The sequence below is a fragment of the Eschscholzia californica genome, unplaced genomic scaffold, assembly GCF_041429995.1.
Source record: "Eschscholzia californica isolate CP2 unplaced genomic scaffold, dmEscCali1.0.p SCAF_4, whole genome shotgun sequence".
NCBI classification, from domain to species: domain Eukaryota; kingdom Viridiplantae; phylum Streptophyta; class Magnoliopsida; order Ranunculales; family Papaveraceae; genus Eschscholzia; species Eschscholzia californica.
Genome location: NW_028238461.1, coordinates 43,079,525 through 43,099,598, shown reverse-complemented (window position 1 = coordinate 43,099,598; position 20,074 = coordinate 43,079,525). Strand labels below are relative to the sequence as shown.

Sequence of the window (20,074 nt, the reverse complement as noted above, 5' to 3'; positions counted from 1 at the left end):
TGTGATTCTCTCTGAAATCATTTGTCAAAAATTACATATTTTGTTATCCTACTTTTGATTTTGAGTCTAAATTAAGCAAGGAGATTATTTGACAAAGTTAATCTCTAAGATCTTCATAATATAGACCAAATGGCACACTATGTCGAGTAATCAAAAATATGTGTTGACTAATTTATAAATTGTTTGCATACTTCAACATGCTAGACATAATGACAAACATTTATTTATAAGTAACTTTGTTTAGTTTTTAAGGAACAAATCTCATATGTTATTATACAGTCTGACAACTGTATAATCGTTATTATTAAATAAAATATTGGAAGATTTTAAATCGAGGTTGAAATTGATGATTATTACTAAGAAAAATAAAGAAACATTTGATTCTTAAAAGTATCACCCACGCAGAATCACAATAGAACCTTTTTATTAAGTTTAAATTAAGAAAAGTCGTACAAATTAGTGTATTAAGAAACTAGAGGGTAAAAATGGAATGACTGAACTAGAACATGTAAAGCACGAGCTCTATGGCCTTCCCCAGTCAACTAGTACAAAAGTCAGAAAACTGGAGTTGGATATCTTTTACCTAAAAAGGAAGGGTATTAAAGGCAGTAAGAAAATAAAAATCAGAGATTAAGATTGCCTAAGCAAAAGAAGGGTAATTTACCTTAATTAATTATAATCAGAAAGATTATCATTTTAATGTGGGCGCGGAGGCTCGGAACCGAACCTTCAGGCGGCTCTAGAGGTTCGGATAAGAAGGAAAGAAATTTATGGGACCCATGAATCGGCTTTAAAGTGCCACGTAAGCATATATCCACGTGGCATTAACGATACTACTATTATCGCCCTAGGGTGGGCCCATTTCTCACGTGCGAGTTAAATTGTTAAGAGGTGGATAGGTATGGTCGGGTCCAGTTGAGCGTTAATAGATATAAATAGAGGTGAACCCCTTGATGGCTAGGGGAACAAAGAGAAGCAAAGCGAAGAGGTTTTGTGTTCTTTTTTTTTTAGGTGGAGCTACTCTGGTTGTTTCTCTCTCTAAAAATTCTCTTCTCGTGATCTCGTCGTCATTTTTCGATTTCTGTTTAAGAACACAGAGACAAGATAGATCTGTTTGCAGGAAATATCTGTCAGTTTTATCGTTCTGATTTTGGATTTTGGTCATTAGAAGTCTCTGTTTTTCTCTCTGTGTATTAATTGTTTAAGAAATCATTGAAATGATTTTTTAAAGTTAATCTGAAATCTCTTCAGATCTGGTGGTAAAACGTGTTTTTTGCTCTTATCATTTCTTACAGAAAGTATTGATTTGAACTTAATATCAGAGGAAGTGTTTTAATCCGATTCAAAAACTTCAAAAGTTTCGATTAGATTGAAAGAGATAGTTCATCTGACGAAATTTTTATACAGATTAACTTGTTGATTTTTAATCGGATAAAAGATCTGGTATTTCAAATCAACAAGGAAAGTTTCCAGAAAAAAAAAACTCTCCAAAATCGCTCTTTATCTGGACGCGGCTTCCTGAGTTCGAAAACAAGGATCTTAAACCATTAACGTTGCAATTATTAAGAACACAGAAGAAGAAGAAGGTGATAAACAGTTAAAAACTCTAATTTTTTAGGGTGAAAGATCTTGTATTTTCATCGATGTCGGCTATCTCTGGTTTTGTTTTTCAAGTCCGAAACAACTCCGTTGTTTTACCTTCTGTTGATCGATCTTCCATTAACAATCAAAAGAATGTTGTTCCTTTGAGGCGGCGTGAAAATGGAGTCTTATCTTGTTGCACTGCTACGAGGAAGGGAAATTATTTGGAAAATAGATTTCTCGGAACTAGATTACGGTCTTCTGGTTCAGAAAAGGTTCAACTCTGGAGATCGGACGGTCCTGGACGTTCTCCTACGCTTAGAGTCATTGTTCGTTCGTCATTTTCACAAATTCCTGAGAAGCCGCTTGGTCTTTATGATCCTTCATTTGATAAGGATTCTTGTGGAGTTGGATTTGTTGCTGAGTTATCCGGAAAAAGTAGCAGGAAAACTGTAAGATTTGGATTTCAATTTGCCTCTCTCTCTCTCTAAAATCAACCATTTTTTGAAGTTCAATTCTGATTTGTTCTGTTACAGGTGACGGATGCTGTAGAAATGTTGATAAGGATGACACACAGAGGAGCTTGTGGTTGCGAACAAAACACTGGTGATGGAGCTGGAATTCTTGTAGCTCTCCCTCACGACTTCTTCATTGAGGTCTGTTTTTTTTTCTTTGTAAATTGGAGTTTCTTTCACTTTGATTCAATCAGTCGAATAGCTGATTGGATAAAAAAATAAATGAAAAATTTCTAACTAGGAGAGGTCTTTTTACGACTACTTGTTCAAATCAACATTTTAACATGGGTTTGGTTGATTAATTAGGTGGCGAAGGATGTCGGATTTCAGTTACCACAGGCAGGGGAGTATGCTGTTGGCATGTTCTATTTGCCAACGTCTGATACTCGTAGGGAAGAAAGCAAAATTGTTTTCACAAAGGTAATTTGTAGGTTGAATTGTTGATTATAGAGATAGATGTAGTCACATCATCATCTTTTACTCTGTAAAAGTAAAAGATAAAGCATTTTGGGAGTTTATATGGGGGTTTTGGTTTTTAGCTATTTGGTTCTTGCATTTTATATTCTGATTTCTTGCTTTATATGATTTTTCACTTTCAAATTTTTTACAGTTGATTTGAGACTTCTTATGAGCATAATCTCTCTAAAGAGATATCACCACGAACTCGGTCACTGTATTGATTGATTGTTCTTTTTAACTGTCTCAAATTTTTAACTTATACTACTGCACTATTAGTTTTGCTGCCTGTTTGTCAAATTTAACCTGCTAAAGAGGCAGGTATATTAGCATAATAAGATTTTAGTGATTTATTTATATTTCTAACCTGCTGATTTCATTGTTAAATTCTCATACTCTTATTTCATTGTTTGAGAACACCTTTTTAACGAAGTTCTTGGATTTGTGAAGGTTGCAGAGTCACTCGGACATGTCGTTCTTGGTTGGCGTCCTGTTCCAACTGATAATTCAGGCCTGGGGAAATCTGCTTTACAAACAGAACCTGTTATTGAACAGGTGTTCCTTACAAAAAGTGCTAGATCAAAAGTTGATTTTGAGCAACAGGTATGGTATACCATTTTGTTTCAGTCCAGGGTCCAGTCTTAAGTTCCTCATTGTATTATTTTCTGGTAAAGATCTTTTGTTCTACACCATGGCTTTCTGAGTGTTCTCCTTAATTAATAATCACATCCCAATCCATGGTTGCTGATTTTCTGCAAAATAGATGCCGACAGTCGTATTTGTCTTACTAAAGCAAAGTGGAAAATATTAACAACATGATCATTTTGTTTGTTTGGTTTTGGTGGGATCTTCTAGAGTTCCAATTATTTGGTGGGACTCTCTTATGCCTTCAATGTTGTTTTGTAGATCCAAATATTTGCAAGATTATCTACTATTTTGAACTGAAGACATTCTGATACTACATTGGCATTTCACAGATGTACATATTAAGAAGGGTTGCGATGGTGGCTATCCGGGCTGCTTTAAATCTCCAACATGGTGGAGTTAAAGACTTCTATATATGCTCTCTTTCCTCAAGGTGTGCTCAATGGGATACCCGGAGTCTTTTTTACCACTATTATAGTCGGGAAGAAAGAAAATTAGATTGATTTAGCTCCAAAAACTGCATTCTGATTTCTGGTTTTGCAGGACTGTTGTTTACAAAGGTCAACTAAAGCCCGACCAGCTGAAGAATTACTACTATGCAGACCTTAACAATGAAAGGTTTACGAGCTACATGGCCCTGGTAAATATATTCTCTATTCACCTCACTTCTTTATCCAAAAACTCCCTACTCCAACAAGCAGCAAGGATGACACACCGATAACAGACAGATGTAAGGTTAAGCAAGAGCTGTATGGAATCAAAGTTTAAACCTTGAGTTCTTGTATTATCTCGATTTCTGTTTAAATTTGGATGCTAGCTTCCTCCTTCAGTGAGTTGGCAAAAACCTTAATATGGAGTGAACATGTTGCAGAAACTTGACGCAGTGCTCTTCCCTATGGCCAATTCTTGAGGATTTGGAGGTGGAAAGGGAAAAGTGTTTGGTCAAGGTAGATTAGGGTTCTCGTGATGCTCTAGCAATGATGATAAAAAAACATTTGATATATTACTGTTGTTCCAACACAAAGTTATATTTTCAATATTTTGGATGACTTGATTATTATAAAAGTGTAGCTAGATCTGTGAGTGACAAATGCGGCTTGTTTATTTTTTGCTCAATAGATCCATTCTCGCTTCTCAACAAACACCTTTCCTAGTTGGGATAGAGCTCAACCTATGCGCGTTTTGGGACACAATGGAGAGATCAACACACTTCGAGGCAATGTGAACTGGTTAGTTAAATTATTCATTGGACAACTTACAAACAGTTAGCTTGTACCATGAGTTCAGTAGGATCTACATATTGGTCAGGCCTTCCTCGGGGCTGTTCCATCTGCATAGCAGGATCTATATACTAGCCTTAAAATAACCTTGATATTAATGTTAGTGTAAATTGTTCTTTTGTGCACTTAACTTTTCTTTATTGTAAAAAAGATGTGCCTGCTCCTTTGTTATATGGCGTCACAATCTTGTTTAGTTTAGTTATACCCTTTTCAATTTCTTCTGCATTTCAGGTTTAAAAGTCTAAATAATTATGATGACTATATGTGCCTAGAATTTGGAAAACTGAATGCTATAACATGTTAGTTGACACATGTTTATGGTGTTTTTGATACTCAAGTATATAATCACCTGTGCCTTACTGATTGGGTGTTTGGGAGCGATATATTTTGCAAACCTTGGTATTATGGATTGTTTGTAGTGCACCCACTTATTAGACCGACTTATGACTTCAGAGAAGTCCTTTTTTTTATTTATCCTTATTATACTTTATTAGCAATTAGGAGGCTGATGCATTCACCTGTTCCCTGTAGGATGAAGGCGCGTGAGGGTCTTCTGAAGTGTAAGGAGCTTGGTCTGTCAAAGAATGAGATGAAGAAACTTCTTCCCATTGTTGATGCCAGTTCATCTGATTCAGGCGAGTCTTTCTCTTGGAAATTGAACTTATACATCCTCAGATCCCAGAGTGCAGACATATATAGATCTTTTCCTCTGCTTATGCATGATCATACATACCTCCATATGTTTAGATGAACATGTATGTGTTGAATATGCAAGACAAATGCCAGATAGCAAATGTTGAAGGAAAAGTTGAAGTACTCATTTGTAGTTGAAATATGTTGCTTAACTTAGAGCTGTTTGTTATTTTAGGAGCATTTGATGGTGTGCTTGAGCTTCTAGTTCGAGCTGGCAGAAGTCTTCCTGAGGCTATGATGATGATGATCCCTGAAGCATGGCAAAATGATAAGAATATGGATCCCGAGAGGAAGGCTTTGTATGAGTATTTCTCAGCTCTCATGGAACCATGGGATGGACCTGCACTCATATCATGTAAAAGAAAAATTATAGCTTTAACCTAGCTTGCTATTTCAGTTATTTTTTTGTTCTATCCTTGGCTTGTGCTCATTTCACTAAATCTCATCATGCAGTCACTGATGGCCGTTATCTTGGTGCTACACTGGATCGAAATGGTTTGAGACCTGGTCGGTTTTATGTTACTCATAGTGGAAGAGTTATTATGGCAAGTGAAGTCGGTGTGGTAGACATTCCTCCTGAAGACGTGAGCCGGAAAGGAAGGCTTAATCCAGGAATGATGCTTCTGGTGGATTTTGAGAAGCACATTGTTGTAGATGATGAGGCTTTAAAGAAGCAATATTCAAAAGCAAGGCCGTATAAAGAATGGCTAAGTAGACAGAAGATAGTACTGAAAGATATTATTAGCTCTCTCAATCAATCTGACTTGGTCCCGCCAGCTATCTCCGGAGTGGTGCCCGTAAGTCTAAAAACATATTTTTCAAAATTTCTTCTTTCTAGTTCGCTTATAATAGTCTGACATTCTGACTTGCTTTGTAGGCATCAAGACATGATGATAATATGGAAACAATGGGTCTTCATGGGTTGTTAGCTCCATTAAAGGCTTTCGGGTGAGTTAATTCTGGATTTAATTGTCAGACGTGCCTTATAAACTTCTTGTTCACGTTTACCGTGTGCTGAAAACGAGTTACCGACCTTTCTCCTTCGTGTAGTTACACCGTGGAAGCTTTGGAGATGTTGTTGTTACCAATGGCAAAGGATGGTACAGAGGCCCTTGGCTCAATGGGAAATGATGCTCCTTTGGCTGTAATGTCGAACCGAGAAAAACTCACCTTTGAGTATTTCAAGCAGATGTTTGCGCAAGTGACAAACCCACCTATCGATCCTATACGTGAGAAGATAGTCACATCTATGGAGTGCATGATTGGTCCAGAAGGTGATCTTACTGAAACCACTGAAGAGCAGTGTCATCGCCTCTCACTGAAGGGGTCTCTCCTTTCGATTGAAGAAACAGAGGCCATCAAGAAAATGAATTACAGAGGTTGGCGCAGCAAGATTCTTGACATAACTTATTCTAAAAGTCGTGGTAGGAAAGGTTTGGAAGATACTTTGGACAGGATATGTCTTGAAGCACATAACGCCATCAAGGAGGGTTATACGACATTGGTCCTGTCTGACAGAGGTAATAACTTTCTTCATATAAGGCAAACCTCGAAAAATGTTTATTGTGGATTACTTATGAAAGGAGTTTGCTCCTCAGAAAAAAAGTTCTATTATTATAATTTCTTTATGTTAATTTAGTATCACTTATTCCTTACGCATGAGTGAACTTGTCCTAACTCAACATTTTGCTGTATTTGACGTAGCTTTCTCCTCAACGCGTGTTGCCGTAAGTTCCCTTTTGGCCGTTGGTGCCGTTCATCAACATTTGGTATCAAAGCTTGAGAGAACCCGAATTGGGCTAATAATTGAATCTGCCGAGCCACGTGAAGTACACCACTTCTGTACTCTTGTTGGCTTTGGTGCTGATGCTATATGCCCATATTTGGCCATAGAGGCAATATGGAGATTGCAGATTGATGGAAAGATCCCACCTAAATCAACTGGTGAAATGCATTCAAAAGAGGAGCTGGTTAAGAAGTATTTCAAAGCTAGCAACTATGGGATGATGAAGGTTCTGGCTAAAATGGGGATATCAACCTTGGCCTCTTACAAGGGTGCACAGATTTTTGAAGCTCTTGGGCTTTCATCCGAGGTAATTCAAAAGTGTTTCAGTGGAACTCCCAGCAGAGTTGAGGGAGCAACATTTGAAGTTCTTGCCAGAGATGCTCTTCGACTTCATGAACTTGCATTCCCATCACGACTTTTGCCTCCTGGAAGTGCAGAGGCTGTTGCACTACCCAATCCTGGAGACTACCACTGGAGAAAAAATGGAGAAGTTCACTTAAATGATCCCCTTGCTATAGCAAAACTGCAAGAAGCTGCAAGAACAAACAGCGTCGCTGCTTATAAAGAATACTCACAACGTGTACAGGAGCTGAATAAGTCGTGTAATTTGCGAGGGATGTTAAAGTTCAAAGAGTCTGACGTTAAAGTACCTTTGGAAGAAGTAGAACCTGCTAGTGAGATTGTGAAGCGCTTTTGCACTGGGGCCATGAGTTACGGATCCATTTCCTTTGAGGCACACACAACACTGGCTGTTGCCATGAACACACTTGGTGGAAAATCAAATACTGGTATGTTTTCATCCTATAACCTACATTACATTTTATGTGTAAAATTTGACATCTTTCAGAAAAATATAGAAGTACTAGAACAAGATCATCAACTTATTGACTTGGAGTTGTAGTAAATGAGCTGATTTTACTTGAGTATATTGATATATGTGAGGATGATGATTTCTGAAGGTGAGGGAGGTGAAAACCCGTCTCGAATGGAGCCGCTTTCAAATGGTTCGATGAATCCCAAGAGAAGTGCCATCAAGCAGGTTGCTAGTGGCAGATTTGGAGTTTCGAGTTACTATCTTACAAATGCAGATGAGCTACAGATAAAAATGGCTCAGGTAATTGTTGAATCTTAAACATTTTAGAACACCATGCCCTGTCATACTCTTCACAATTTCAAAATTACCCTGTATTCCTCTTGGGGCGAGAGTTCCTCTTGTTTATGAATTTATGTTCATGGGCAGATGTTGCTGAAACTGCAAAAGCACCTTTGGGTGTCTTTGCATCTTTAAGTCATTTCTACCTTTGACATTTGGTGAGGATATGAACTAGAATTTAGTTTCGCATTGTGGATTGCATCTCTTCTAAACCATAGTTGCTTTTCAACACAGGGGGCTAAACCAGGTGAAGGAGGTGAACTTCCAGGCCATAAGGTGATTGGCGACATTGCGATAACAAGAAATTCTACTGCTGGAGTGGGGCTTATAAGCCCACCTCCTCATCACGACATCTATTCCATTGAAGATCTTGCGCAACTAATTCACGATCTTAAGGTACACTTTTCTTACTATATGGGTATCATCCATCTGCAGAAATTGTGTTTTTGCTGGAGGTCAGGAAGAGACTGCTCGCACACCCTACTATGTATGTCTTGAGTGTTTGTATTTCCAGTATGTCTGAAAATGGTTTCGCATGGGCCCACAAAACACTGGTGCAATATGACCTCAAGTAAAAGAATATGAAAAAATGATTTTTTGATTACTCAGAATAGTGAATCTGATAGTTTGTGTTTATTATTCTCTTGCAGAATGCTAATCCTGGGGCTCGGATCAGTGTAAAGCTGGTATCTGAAGCTGGTGTTGGAGTAATAGCAAGTGGAGTTGTTAAGGGTCATGCAGACCATGTGTTGATTGCGGGTCATGATGGAGGCACAGGAGCTTCCCGTTGGACTGGCATTAAAAGTGCTGGACTCCCTTGGGAGCTCGGTTTAGCTGAGACCCATCAAACTCTAGTTGCAAACGACCTTCGTGGTCGAACTACTCTTCAGACTGACGGACAATTGAAAACTGGACGAGATGTAGCCATTGCTGCACTTCTGGGTGCAGAGGAGTTTGGTTTCAGTACAGCTCCTCTAATAACCCTTGGTTGCATTATGATGCGGAAGTGCCACAAAAACACGTGCCCTGTTGGTATTGCAACTCAAGATCCCGTCCTCCGTGAGAAATTTGCTGGAGAACCAGAACATGTCATAAATTTCTTCTTTATGCTAGCTGAAGAGGTCAGAGAGATCATGTCACAGCTTGGATTCCGAACAATCAATGAGATGGTTGGTCGATCAGATATGCTAGAAGTAGATAAAGAAGTTACTAAGAACAATGAGAAGCTGGAAAATATCGATCTATCTCTACTCCTTAGACCCGCTGCTGATATTCGACCAGATGCTGCACAGTACTGTATCCAGAAACAAGATCATGGTCTGGATATGGCTTTAGATCTAAAACTGATATCTTTGGCTGAGCCTGCTTTAGAAAAATCTCTACCTGTGTATATTGAGGTCCCGATCAAGAATGTGAATCGTGCTGTTGGTACAATGCTCAGTCATGAAGTTACTAAGCGCTACCATATGGCAGGTCTTCCTACAGATACAATTCACATCAAGCTTAATGGTAGCGCAGGTCAGAGTCTTGGGGCCTTCCTCTGCCCTGGGATCATGCTTGAGCTCGAAGGCGACAGCAACGACTATGTCGGGAAAGGATTATCAGGTGGTAAGATTGTAGTTTACCCTCCAAAAGAAAGCCAGTTTGATCCAAAAGAAAATATCGTGATAGGTAACGTGGCTCTTTACGGAGCAACTGCCGGGGAGGCCTATTTTAACGGAATGGCAGCTGAGAGATTCTGTGTTCGTAACTCAGGGGCCAAGGCGGTTGTAGAAGGTATAGGTGATCACGGTTGTGAGTACATGACTGGCGGAACAGTTGTTGTACTTGGAAAAACTGGTAGGAATTTCGCAGCTGGTATGAGTGGTGGAATAGCATATGTTCTTGACATGGATCACAAGTTCCGTTCTCGTTGCAACCTTGAGCTTGTAGATCTCGATAAAGTTGAAGAAGAAGAGGATAAAATGGAACTAATGATGATGATCCAACAACATCAACGTCATACAAAGAGTGAATTAGCCAAAGAAGTCCTTGCTGATTTTGACAATCTTCTGCCAAAGTTCATTAAAGTATTCCCTAGAGATTATAAGCGGGTTCTTCAAAACATGAAGACACACACTGGTAAAAAAGCAGCGGATCCACAAGCTCCAAGTGAAGCTGATGATCAAGAAGAGGCGGAGTTGATGGAAAAGGACGCATTTGAAGAGCTTAAGAAAATGGCAGCAGCTGCATCTTCAAATGAGAAACCAAGTGATGTAAGTTAGAAAGCCAATTAATTATCTTCCTTTCAGCTTGGCAGTTTTACATTGTTGATTTGCTTACTTGCTTTGAAACTTCATTCTTGTAAAATCATCATTTCTTTCTAGAAAAATTCTTCTTTTAACATCTGGATATACACTGTATGTTTTTTTTAAGTTTCTGACCAGATTTTGGAACTCACAGGTAGAAGTAAAAGCAGAAACAGAAGCGGAAGTAGAATCTCCAAAAAGACCTACTCTTGTTCCCGATGCTATCAAACATCGGGGTTTTATTGCTTATGAGCGAGAGAGTATTTCATATCGAGATCCCAACACTCGAATGAATGACTGGAACGAGGTAATGGAGGAAACTAAACCAGGCCCTCTTTTAAAAACCCAATCCGCACGTTGCATGGACTGTGGAACTCCCTTCTGTCATCAGGTAATAATTGGTAGACTTACAGTGATTTAGAGATGTAATTCAGTAGTTTTCACCAAATATTTATTATGTATTTCTTGTCCATTACTTCTTATTTTTCAGGAGAATAGTGGGTGTCCTCTTGGAAATAAGATCCCAGAATTCAATGAATTGGTGTACCAAAATAGGTGGCGTGAAGCATTGGATCGGCTTTTGGAGACTAACAATTTCCCAGAGTTCACAGGTCGGGTTTGTCCTGCTCCTTGTGAAGGTTCTTGTGTTCTTGGCATAATTGAGAATCCTGTTTCTATTAAAAGCATAGAATGCTCCATCATAGACAAGGCATTTAACGAAGGCTGGATGGTTCCTCGACCTCCCGTTTTAAGGACCGGGTAATGCGTTGATTCTTTTCACTTCCTAGTTAAACACATAGTACTGATTTTTACGAACCGAGTCAGGGACCAGCTGACCCATGAGTGGGCTCGCAGCCACACTAGCCGACCACAATAAAAGTTTCTTTCCATGAGACAGAAGGCTCTTATGTTTTGTATGTTTGCTTTTATTTCGAAGCATTTTATATTTTTACTAACTCCGAATGGAAAAAAAAACGTGGTGGTTTAATGGTAGAATAACCTATAATCTGCTTATTTTGAAGCATTTCCTAGCTAATGTAAGACTAAAGATATAATCTGCTCATTTTGGAAGTAGAACTATTGAAATTTTTTGGGCTAAGGTGATAATTTCTATGTGGAAAAAACAGGAAGAGGGTTGCTATTGTGGGTAGTGGACCAGCTGGGTTGGCTGCTGCTGATCAACTAAACAAATTGGGTCATCTAGTAACAGTTTTCGAACGTGCTGACCGAATTGGAGGATTAATGATGTATGGAGTTCCAAACATGAAGGCGGACAAGATCGATGTAGTTCAACGACGTGTTAACCTTATGGCCGAGGAAGGCATTAATTTTGTTGTGAACGCTAACGTGGGAAAGGATCCTTTGTACTCCCTTGAGCGACTTAGATCTGAGCACGATGCTTTAGTTTTGGCATTGGGAGCAACCAAACCAAGGTAACAGAAAGAACCATTCATGTTTCTTTGAATTTCCATGATGGAATTTCCTCTGCTTGTAAAATGTTCTAAGAAACTGTTGGCAATACAGGGATCTTCCTGTTCCTGGACGAGAACTTTCAGGAGTTCATTTTGCAATGCAATTTCTTCATGCAAACACTAAAAGCTTACTCGATAGCAACCTTGAGAATGGGGATTACATTTCGGCTAAGGGAAAGAAAGTAGTTGTCATCGGTGGAGGTGACACTGGTACTGATTGCATTGGAACATCCATCCGTCATGGTTGCTCCAGCATCGTAAATCTTGAGCTTCTCCCCGAACCACCTCAAACCAGAGCTCCTGGCAACCCATGGCCACAGGTTTGACCCTAATTTTCTCTCGAACATTTACTTTTCTCTTCATTACTGGTCTTTGTTTTTTCAAATTCTGATACTGTATGTTGCAGTGGCCTCGAGTTTTCCGAGTGGATTATGGTCACCAAGAAGCACGGACCAAGTTCGGCAAAGACCCAAGATCTTACGAGGTATTGACCAAGAGGTTTGTGGGAGATGAGAACGGAAATGTGAAAGGATTAGAGTTGGTGAGAGTACAATGGGAGAAGGATGCTAGTGGAAGATTTCAGTTTAAAGAAATAGAAGGTTCAGAGGAGATAATCGAGGCTGACCTTGTTCTGCTAGCCATGGGATTCCTTGGACCCGAATCAGTAAGTACTCGTCTCCACTTTCGGTTCAGTACTGCTGATATGCCATGTACACATCAGCTGCCATATCATGTCCTCACTGCTCACCAATGTGATTTATCGGTAAAATACTTGAACAGTAGGACTTTTAGCAAATACTTTTAGCACAAGCTGTGAGTGTCGCTGATGTGGCACATCCCCGTCAACTGCCACGAGATGTGGAGACTTGAACCATTTTGGATTCTTACAAATAATTTCAGCATGATGTGTCTCGGTAACACTGTGGCATGGACACAAGAACTTCCATATCATGTGGTCAACCAATATTCTTTATAAAGACTTTAGAGCCAAGTTTACTAATTCAAGTTGTCTTGTGGATGAATTGTTCTTTTGTTGCAGACTATTGCAGACGGACTAGGGTTGGAGAAAGACAACAGATCAAACTACAAGGCAGAGTATGGGAAATACTCGACAAACGTGGAAGGAATATTTGCAGCTGGTGATTGCCGAAGGGGACAATCTCTAGTAGTATGGGCCATATCAGAAGGACGACAAGCCGCTTCTCAAGTCGATAAGTACTTGATGAAAGCTGAAGAAGAAATCCTCGATGAGGAGGAAGATAGCATGAACAAACAACAAGACAACACTAAACACAGGGTAATGACATGAAAAACATCTCACAGTTTTTCTACTACCTAAATAGAAATTTTCTTTTTCTTTTTTGGATTTATACACAAAAAAGTTTGGAACCCAACCATACCCTTTGATAGTCGATGTCTTGATGGTTTTGGTTTTCTTGATTTTTATATCAATAAATAATGGTACAATTTTAAGATTTGGCTTTTGGGTTTCCCATTGAAAGTTTTGGGTTTCTGGTTGAATGAATAATGTATAGTTTGTCTTTTGCCTTGGAAGTGGTTTGTGTTGGTGGGTTTTGTGGCTACATCAGATGCTAATGTTTACCACATAAACCACCAAGACATTTTTTTTTGAAATGTCATCATATTTTAAGGGTTATGATTACATTTCCAGAAAGATAGCAAGAGGAAGTTCATGTGGAGCTTGGGGTGAGGTGGTCATGTGAAAGTTCATGTGTGATGATAGATTAGAAGATACAAACTAAAATAAAAAAACACAATTGTTTACGTGGTTCGGTCGGAGGATTACGACCTACATCCACGCAGAATATTACTGTGTAGTAATGTTGTTGATCTCTCTAATAATTAGAGAAATGCTATTATGGTCGTACTTGAATGAATATTTATTGTGTAGTAATGTTGTTGATCTCTTTAATATTTAGAGAAATGCTATTATGGTCTAAGTACGACCGGAAACTCTGTTTTCATTTGACGAAACTGATAACTCGAAAATAGTTAGGCTATCCTTCAATTACGAAAAGAATCTCGATTTTAGTTACTAAACCAGAGACTGAAAATTCAGAGTCAAACCATGTAAAACCTCTCAAACCCTCACTCTATTCTCAAACTCTCTTTCTCCTCTCGTAGTTCCAGCCAAGGGGGTATGCTCCCTTTGCAAGAACTCCTTCCTCGGAGAAGGGGATAGATAAAACAACAAGATTTCGTGCATACAAGAACCTTAATTTATGAACAGTTTCCTGTCTAGTCTCGTAGTTTATGCAAAATACTCAAATGACCACATTTTTCTAATTTCGTCATGACTCCGACAAGGTTATGTTTTATGTTCCAATTTTACCGCTGTATCAACTTGCACTTATCTTAAAAGTCATGGTTGGTCCAGTTTGTTTATGAGTCTTCGTTTTCATAAATAAAGTTTACTAATAAATTTCCAAATTGTCCATTTGATGAGAAATTCAAAGAAAGCCATTTCTTTAATTTTAAAGAGAAAGTTACTTAGAGAGAATACGAGAAGATGACAATTTCGATCCTCTTTCTAGATTTGTTTGCTTAGTTCTTTGAACTTTCATTGTATCTCTTCTAATTACCTCAAAGGTATGATCTCGGCACTTCAAAAGATCAGAGAAAAAGCACATAAAGATGGACAAAAGAAGAGACGATTTTAAGGTGAAATTGTTTCGGTTCGTTGTATCTCTTCTAATAATCTTAGTGATCTAATTTGTTTCGGTTCGTTGTATCTCTTCTAATAATCTTAGTGATCTAATCTAACGTGAGATTGTTAGAACTCTGGATACATGTTAATTCGTATCTTAGCTTTTTCTGAAGATTTTTGTGATTATTAATCTGATTTGTCTCTTTAAAGCATCTCCAATGTAAACTCTAAGATTTCTTGAGTTTTAAAAAAGAAAAGAATTCTCTCCAATACAATACTCAATTAAGATCTTAAAATGATGTGGCATCATTTAATGTCGAGATATTTCAGGAAACAATTTAGTATCTGAGTTTTCTTTTTCAGAATCTCAATTATCTTAGTCAACCCACTTTATATTTTAAACCAATATGAAGCTTTCTTCGTATCTAATTTATTTATTTTGAATAAATGAATGACATGTGTATAAAGTAGAGCTATTTCTGAGATCTCCATTGGAGACATTAAAAATTTAAAGAAACTCAATTTAGCCACATAATAAAGAAAGTATGATGCTTCACGTGAAGGCGTAACTCGAGAGGGAAAACCCATAACTAACATGAGTCGAACATTGGGTATCTCGAGAAGATCACGATCGACCTACACAAGGGAGAAGTGCTGGTCATTGTTGTAGTTGTCAAAACTTGGGAGTCCTTATTTGGTAAGTCAAACATTCCTTATCCAGACAGATCAATGTAGTCTCACATATCCGAACAGCAGAAATGAACGCCCTAGCTATTTCGCTATGAGTAAGAGATCATTTACACACCGTACACTCCCGAGTGGTACTGGTTGGCAGCCCATGTACTAACGGTTTATTTCAACCGCAAGCTCCTATATGAGAGGATATAAAAGAGTTGGCTGAAACTCTCACCCTTACATGTAAAAAGTTTGGCAGGTTGGCTGCTGAGAAACCAAACAACCCCTACATGTGGCCAAATGGACTAGTTAGTTACAAGAACCATAGTGGTGCCTCCTCTAAGTCCGAACCGTTGTGGTGCCTTCTCTTGTCTATTTTTATTCCAGCAGTATGACATAATGAGTATGAATTTGATGGCGCAGTCGATACACTTAAAACCAACTGACATAAAATGGGAGCTACTTGAGAGAATTGACATATTGGTCGCTTCTTGACCTACAAGTGGTCTCTTTTTGACCTATAAGTGGTTGTTTCAACGGCAAGACAAATCATCCTCCTGGATAAGTGATCCATCATCGAACTTAGAACTTCTCATAGAGATTTAGACTGACCAACCATTTTTTTAGCAAGCGACTCAACGATTATCATTTAACCAAACACTTCCCGTCAATCTCTACCGACCAGGATTGGTCGAATGCAGGCAAACTGGAATGCTCTTTCCCGTTTACCAGAGACTCGAGCATGCAACCACTTAAGGATCAATAAGTAAGGTAACAACTAACAACCACATAAGTACAACAAAGGGAAGCCTACATTAACTGAGTTTCAAAATGTAAGACCACATCTGATCTCATAGCCAAGAGAACACTTACACACAAGTCATATGTGTACTCAAATCCTTGTTTAAACCTATACATGCACTTTTAACGTCTTTAAGATCACGTCAAAGGCTAAAACTGGCAATAAAACAGGAAATAATACTAATAGGGGCCAACGGGAAATCTTACTGAAGACGTTGACGCTTCTTAGCAAGATTTTCGAAGATCTGTTGAACATCAGCAGACGTAATTGCCTTCGATGTGTCAAACGACTCCTGCAAAAAAAAAAATTATAATACAGTAGATGAGTTTCTAAACTAGCAAATGAAATAAATATTTGTACTTTTTTCTGTTTAAGTTTCGCTATTTTAAAATAATTTATAGAGAGAAAATAGACGATTATGTCCTTGATTACTGTTTTTTCTCTTAAACGAAAGCAGATGGAACGTACCATGAAAGAATGAAGTTCATTCTTCATATCTGCAATCCCATTCATGATCTCAATCTTCTCAACATGACCGAGATTGTTGAGGAAATTTAATTCAGCTCCTTCTTCTTGTTGCAACTTTTCCTGTCTCTTGGCTTTTGCCATCTTCTCATATTCCACCATCGTATCCTCTTTATCAACCAAAAAGCTAATACTCTTTTGGGTATAAACCTCTAGACATATCTCACACCTGCAAAGAAGATCTCTCCAGATTTTGGAGAGAAACATGGGCTTCTGCTTTTCTAAAATAACTGGAGCAACTCGCAAATCAACTCCAACAGCGCATTTGGGACTTGAAACAGCTTTCTGGAAACACTCATTTAACTCTGCATTGTTCTGGGAATTTTCTCCAGGTAACTGAGTCTTCTGACTTAATGCAGTTTCAGAATCAGTAGCAGCAAATAAAGATGTCATTTTTGATGAGCCGGAGGAGGGTATACAGATTGGTGATTCATCTATCGCCACTGTTGCTTCTTTCCCATCTAAGGGAGGATGGCATGATCCATTCTCAAGAGTTCCAGAGATATTATCTTCTTTCTTACCATCTGATGGAGCCTCACATTGCTTAACTAGAGCCCAGATGGATGGAGGATAAAGAGTCAAGAAAGAACACTTACGCGCACATGCTAGGCAAATGAAATCCTCATATAAAGGTTCGCCTTCCTCGTCCCTTGGTATCTGCAAGATACGCTTAAAGCTTGGCATTCAAATCTTACAACCTCTTATAGCCTTACAATGAACAGATTCATCATTCATGAACTGAGAGATGCAAAAGAGTATGCTTTGTTTTTTGAAGAAAAGAAAAAGATAGCCATCTGGTTGAATCGGTTAAAAAGCTGTGAATTAGAATTTAATACTCAATCCGACATACTTGTATAGTTTAAGAATTGCTAATTTCCACAGAAGGAAGATAAATCCTTCACAGTTGAAATGAAACCATACTATCACTAACTTCTAGAAGATAGCAATAAGAAGATATGGCATGAATATTTAACTTAGAAAGGTTTAGGTATCCTCTTTTAACTTTTCTTATTAGGTATTTTATTCAATTCCAAATGGGTATACAGGGCGTAAGGAAGAGCCACCCGAGTAACGCGATAGACAGTTGGGTATAGCCTTCCGTATAAACGTTTGAGCCTTAGGCTAAAGATGTTAATTGAAATGGATCGGGCCAGAGTTTGAAACTTGAGCTGTATCATAAGACATTCTCACAGCAAGCAGAAGGAATGGTAGTCAAATCTATCTACAGTCAATCTACACTAGAAGATCCTAATTTGGCTTTCTCCCAAGCCAGACCAAGATATCATGAGAGGAAAAATAATTGACCAAACCCAAACAAACAAGTATACTTCTGACTTAGTACAGAAAAAATTAAAAGAAACCCACCTCGTCAGCAGAGTCAAGCCCCAGATGGTTTTCATGAAGCCAATCTTCACATATGCAGCATTGTATCATCTCTACCTGTTCTTCAGCATCTGGGTCAGGATAAGGACGACCGCATGTGCAGTATGCACCTTTGAAATTCTGGTTGTACGAGTTCTCCGAATTTTCAGGATCTTTATCTGCGAAGAGTTTGCAGTTGCACTCTACAAACTTCGAATTCCCACAATCACACTTGAAGGTTCTCTTAGTCCACAACTCCACAATCTTGTGCAATAAACGATAAACTTCACTTGTAAGTAGTACATAATATGTAATAAGTATTCCAGGAAAAGAAAAAAAACTAGACGATTCTTACTCCCTGTAAAGTAGGAAATGATCATAGCATCAAACCTAAGGAGATTCTAGGCTCCAGCAACAATCCATGTTAAAATTGAAGTGTATGCTATTTAGGATCTAGTGTGTTACCAATTAGCATTTTAGACTTCTTAAAAAAATATGGAATATAGAAACTGCATTAACTATATCGACCTAGAAATCCAATATCGTACCTTGGGTTCTCTTTAAAAGTCAAAAAAGCTAAATCGTTATCTTAAAAAAAAAAGCAGTAATTTGATTTTCTAAGGGTTCTCCACTTTTCCTAAAATGGGGCTTAGGGCACACATTAAGTCAAGTTTTATTTGACAAGTCAATGTTCAACTTTTCTTACTTATTCCGCTCTTTCCATTGTTGATTTTATACCTTATCATGTGCCCTAGCTTACGTGATAGAAAACCCATTTTCCTAATCCATATATTACCGAGTGGGTTCTCCTAATATTTGCCCTTAAAGCACATGAAGTAAAAAATTCTTTACACTTTTAGCTAGTAAATGTTAAAACCAATTCCATCGATCGCAATGATCACAACTAAAAGAAGAAATTATAAATGAGTGAGCGAGTACCCTAATGTAAGAGTTAGGAAAACCAATTCCATTCATCGGCATCTCCACCAACACACATGAACAAGTCAGTTAAGCTAAAAACCAATATCATACCCATTACGATGAAAAAATAAATCACATTCTTCTCGAAAAATCGGAAAAGGGGTTACCTCGTGACCATCATGGCATGACAAACTACAAGCTGTGCAAACTCCAGCATTACCATCAGGAGTACAAGTAAGGCAGGAAAATATAGCTTGTCTCTTCATATAACCCTTTGAGTATGTGCATTCTTTTCCATCATCTCCTCCCAAAACCAAATCAGCTTCCTTCAAAATCAAAAAAAAAATTGACAAATATTAACCCTACCCAACTTACTTGAACTTCAAAAGAAAACCCTAAACTGAAAATTTAAATTGAAAGCTAGTAAAACCCTAATTCCGGCATATAAGATATAAATTAGACTTGCCAACTCTTGTTCTTCAACATCTTGAAGGTACTCCTGAATTGACACAGTATGCTCCGTCTCGTCTTCAAACACATCAGCCATAATATCACGAATTCGAAGATTTTAACGAACTTGGAAAGTTTTCGATAATTTAAAGTTTCTCTATTAGAACCGATTCCTAACGAAACCCCAAAATTTTAGAGAGAAATTTGATCGAACCAATGCCGAAAAGCTAAAAACCCTAAATTGAAACCCTAGAATATAAATGTTCTAGATTTCAGAAGAGGGGAAATTGTAGGTGAAGTAAAGAAGAATCTAATCGACTGTTTCGAACATTTTAGGACACGAAGTGTGTGAAGAGAAAGATTAGATCAGGAGAGAAGATTTGATGAAGTGTTTGATGGATTTATATGGGTTCAGCGGGTGGGCTTGAAGGACATTTTCCCGCCAAAAACGAGCACAAATTTGGCCCTAGGAAAAAAAAAAAGTGGCCAGTATATAGACAATAATTTTATGTCGACCCACCCTTTGGTCGAGTGGCAGGATATCCGTCGTAGGCCCATGAGATCTTGGGATCGAGTTGGTAGAAACAGTTTATCACTAAGATTTATCCCATTTAATTTAGACAGTAAATAAATTAGATGTTATCGGATTTTAGGTCTCTTTAATTATTAGTTTAACTCTGGTGGTTATCGTGTTTATCACATCTTGATGATGTATCAATGTCTTGTAACGACTAACGCAGATCGTAGTCGATTTCTCAATAATAATAATAATAATAATTTTATGTAGACAAAATAAAAATTA

The 20,074-nt window shown here is 38.1% G+C and overlaps 2 protein-coding genes across 5 annotated transcripts; one reads left to right on the top strand and one right to left on the bottom strand.

The window, feature by feature from the left end:
* The first annotated feature begins 903 nt into the window (after window positions 1-903).
* Window positions 904-13,342, top strand: LOC147544890 (glutamate synthase 1 [NADH], chloroplastic-like). The gene is made up of 22 exons (XM_086634143.1): window positions 904-2,033; window positions 2,118-2,237; window positions 2,403-2,516; window positions 3,003-3,155; window positions 3,530-3,630; window positions 3,741-3,837; window positions 4,317-4,426; window positions 5,009-5,112; window positions 5,346-5,525; window positions 5,624-5,967; window positions 6,048-6,118; window positions 6,221-6,690; window positions 6,875-7,744; window positions 7,916-8,070; window positions 8,344-8,505; window positions 8,760-10,364; window positions 10,552-10,788; window positions 10,888-11,156; window positions 11,525-11,830; window positions 11,922-12,189; window positions 12,276-12,533; window positions 12,909-13,342. The coding sequence occupies exons 1-22, from the start codon at window positions 1,644-1,646 to the stop codon at window positions 13,176-13,178; spliced, it is 6,654 nt and encodes a 2,217-aa protein (XP_086490269.1). The 5' UTR covers window positions 904-1,643; the 3' UTR covers window positions 13,179-13,342.
* A 2,660-nt stretch (window positions 13,343-16,002) lies between these two features.
* LOC147544889 (uncharacterized) lies at window positions 16,003-19,782 on the bottom strand. Of its 4 annotated transcripts, none has more exons than XM_086636564.1 (6): window positions 19,289-19,782; window positions 18,990-19,148; window positions 17,905-18,165; window positions 17,136-17,196; window positions 16,483-17,063; window positions 16,003-16,306 (listed from the first exon to the last, which is right to left on the bottom strand). In XM_086636564.1, exons 1-6 carry the CDS (start codon window positions 19,367-19,369, stop codon window positions 16,217-16,219), a joined length of 1,233 nt encoding a protein of 410 aa, XP_086492690.1. In that variant the 5' UTR covers window positions 19,370-19,782; the 3' UTR covers window positions 16,003-16,216. The 4 variants fall into 4 exon arrangements, with proteins under 4 accessions (XP_086492690.1, XP_086492689.1, XP_086492687.1 ...); XM_086636563.1 differs by having other exon boundaries at window positions 18,990-19,144; window positions 19,285-19,519; XM_086636561.1 differs by having other exon boundaries at window positions 16,483-17,196; window positions 19,289-19,763.
* Window positions 19,783-20,074: the final 292 nt, after the last annotated feature.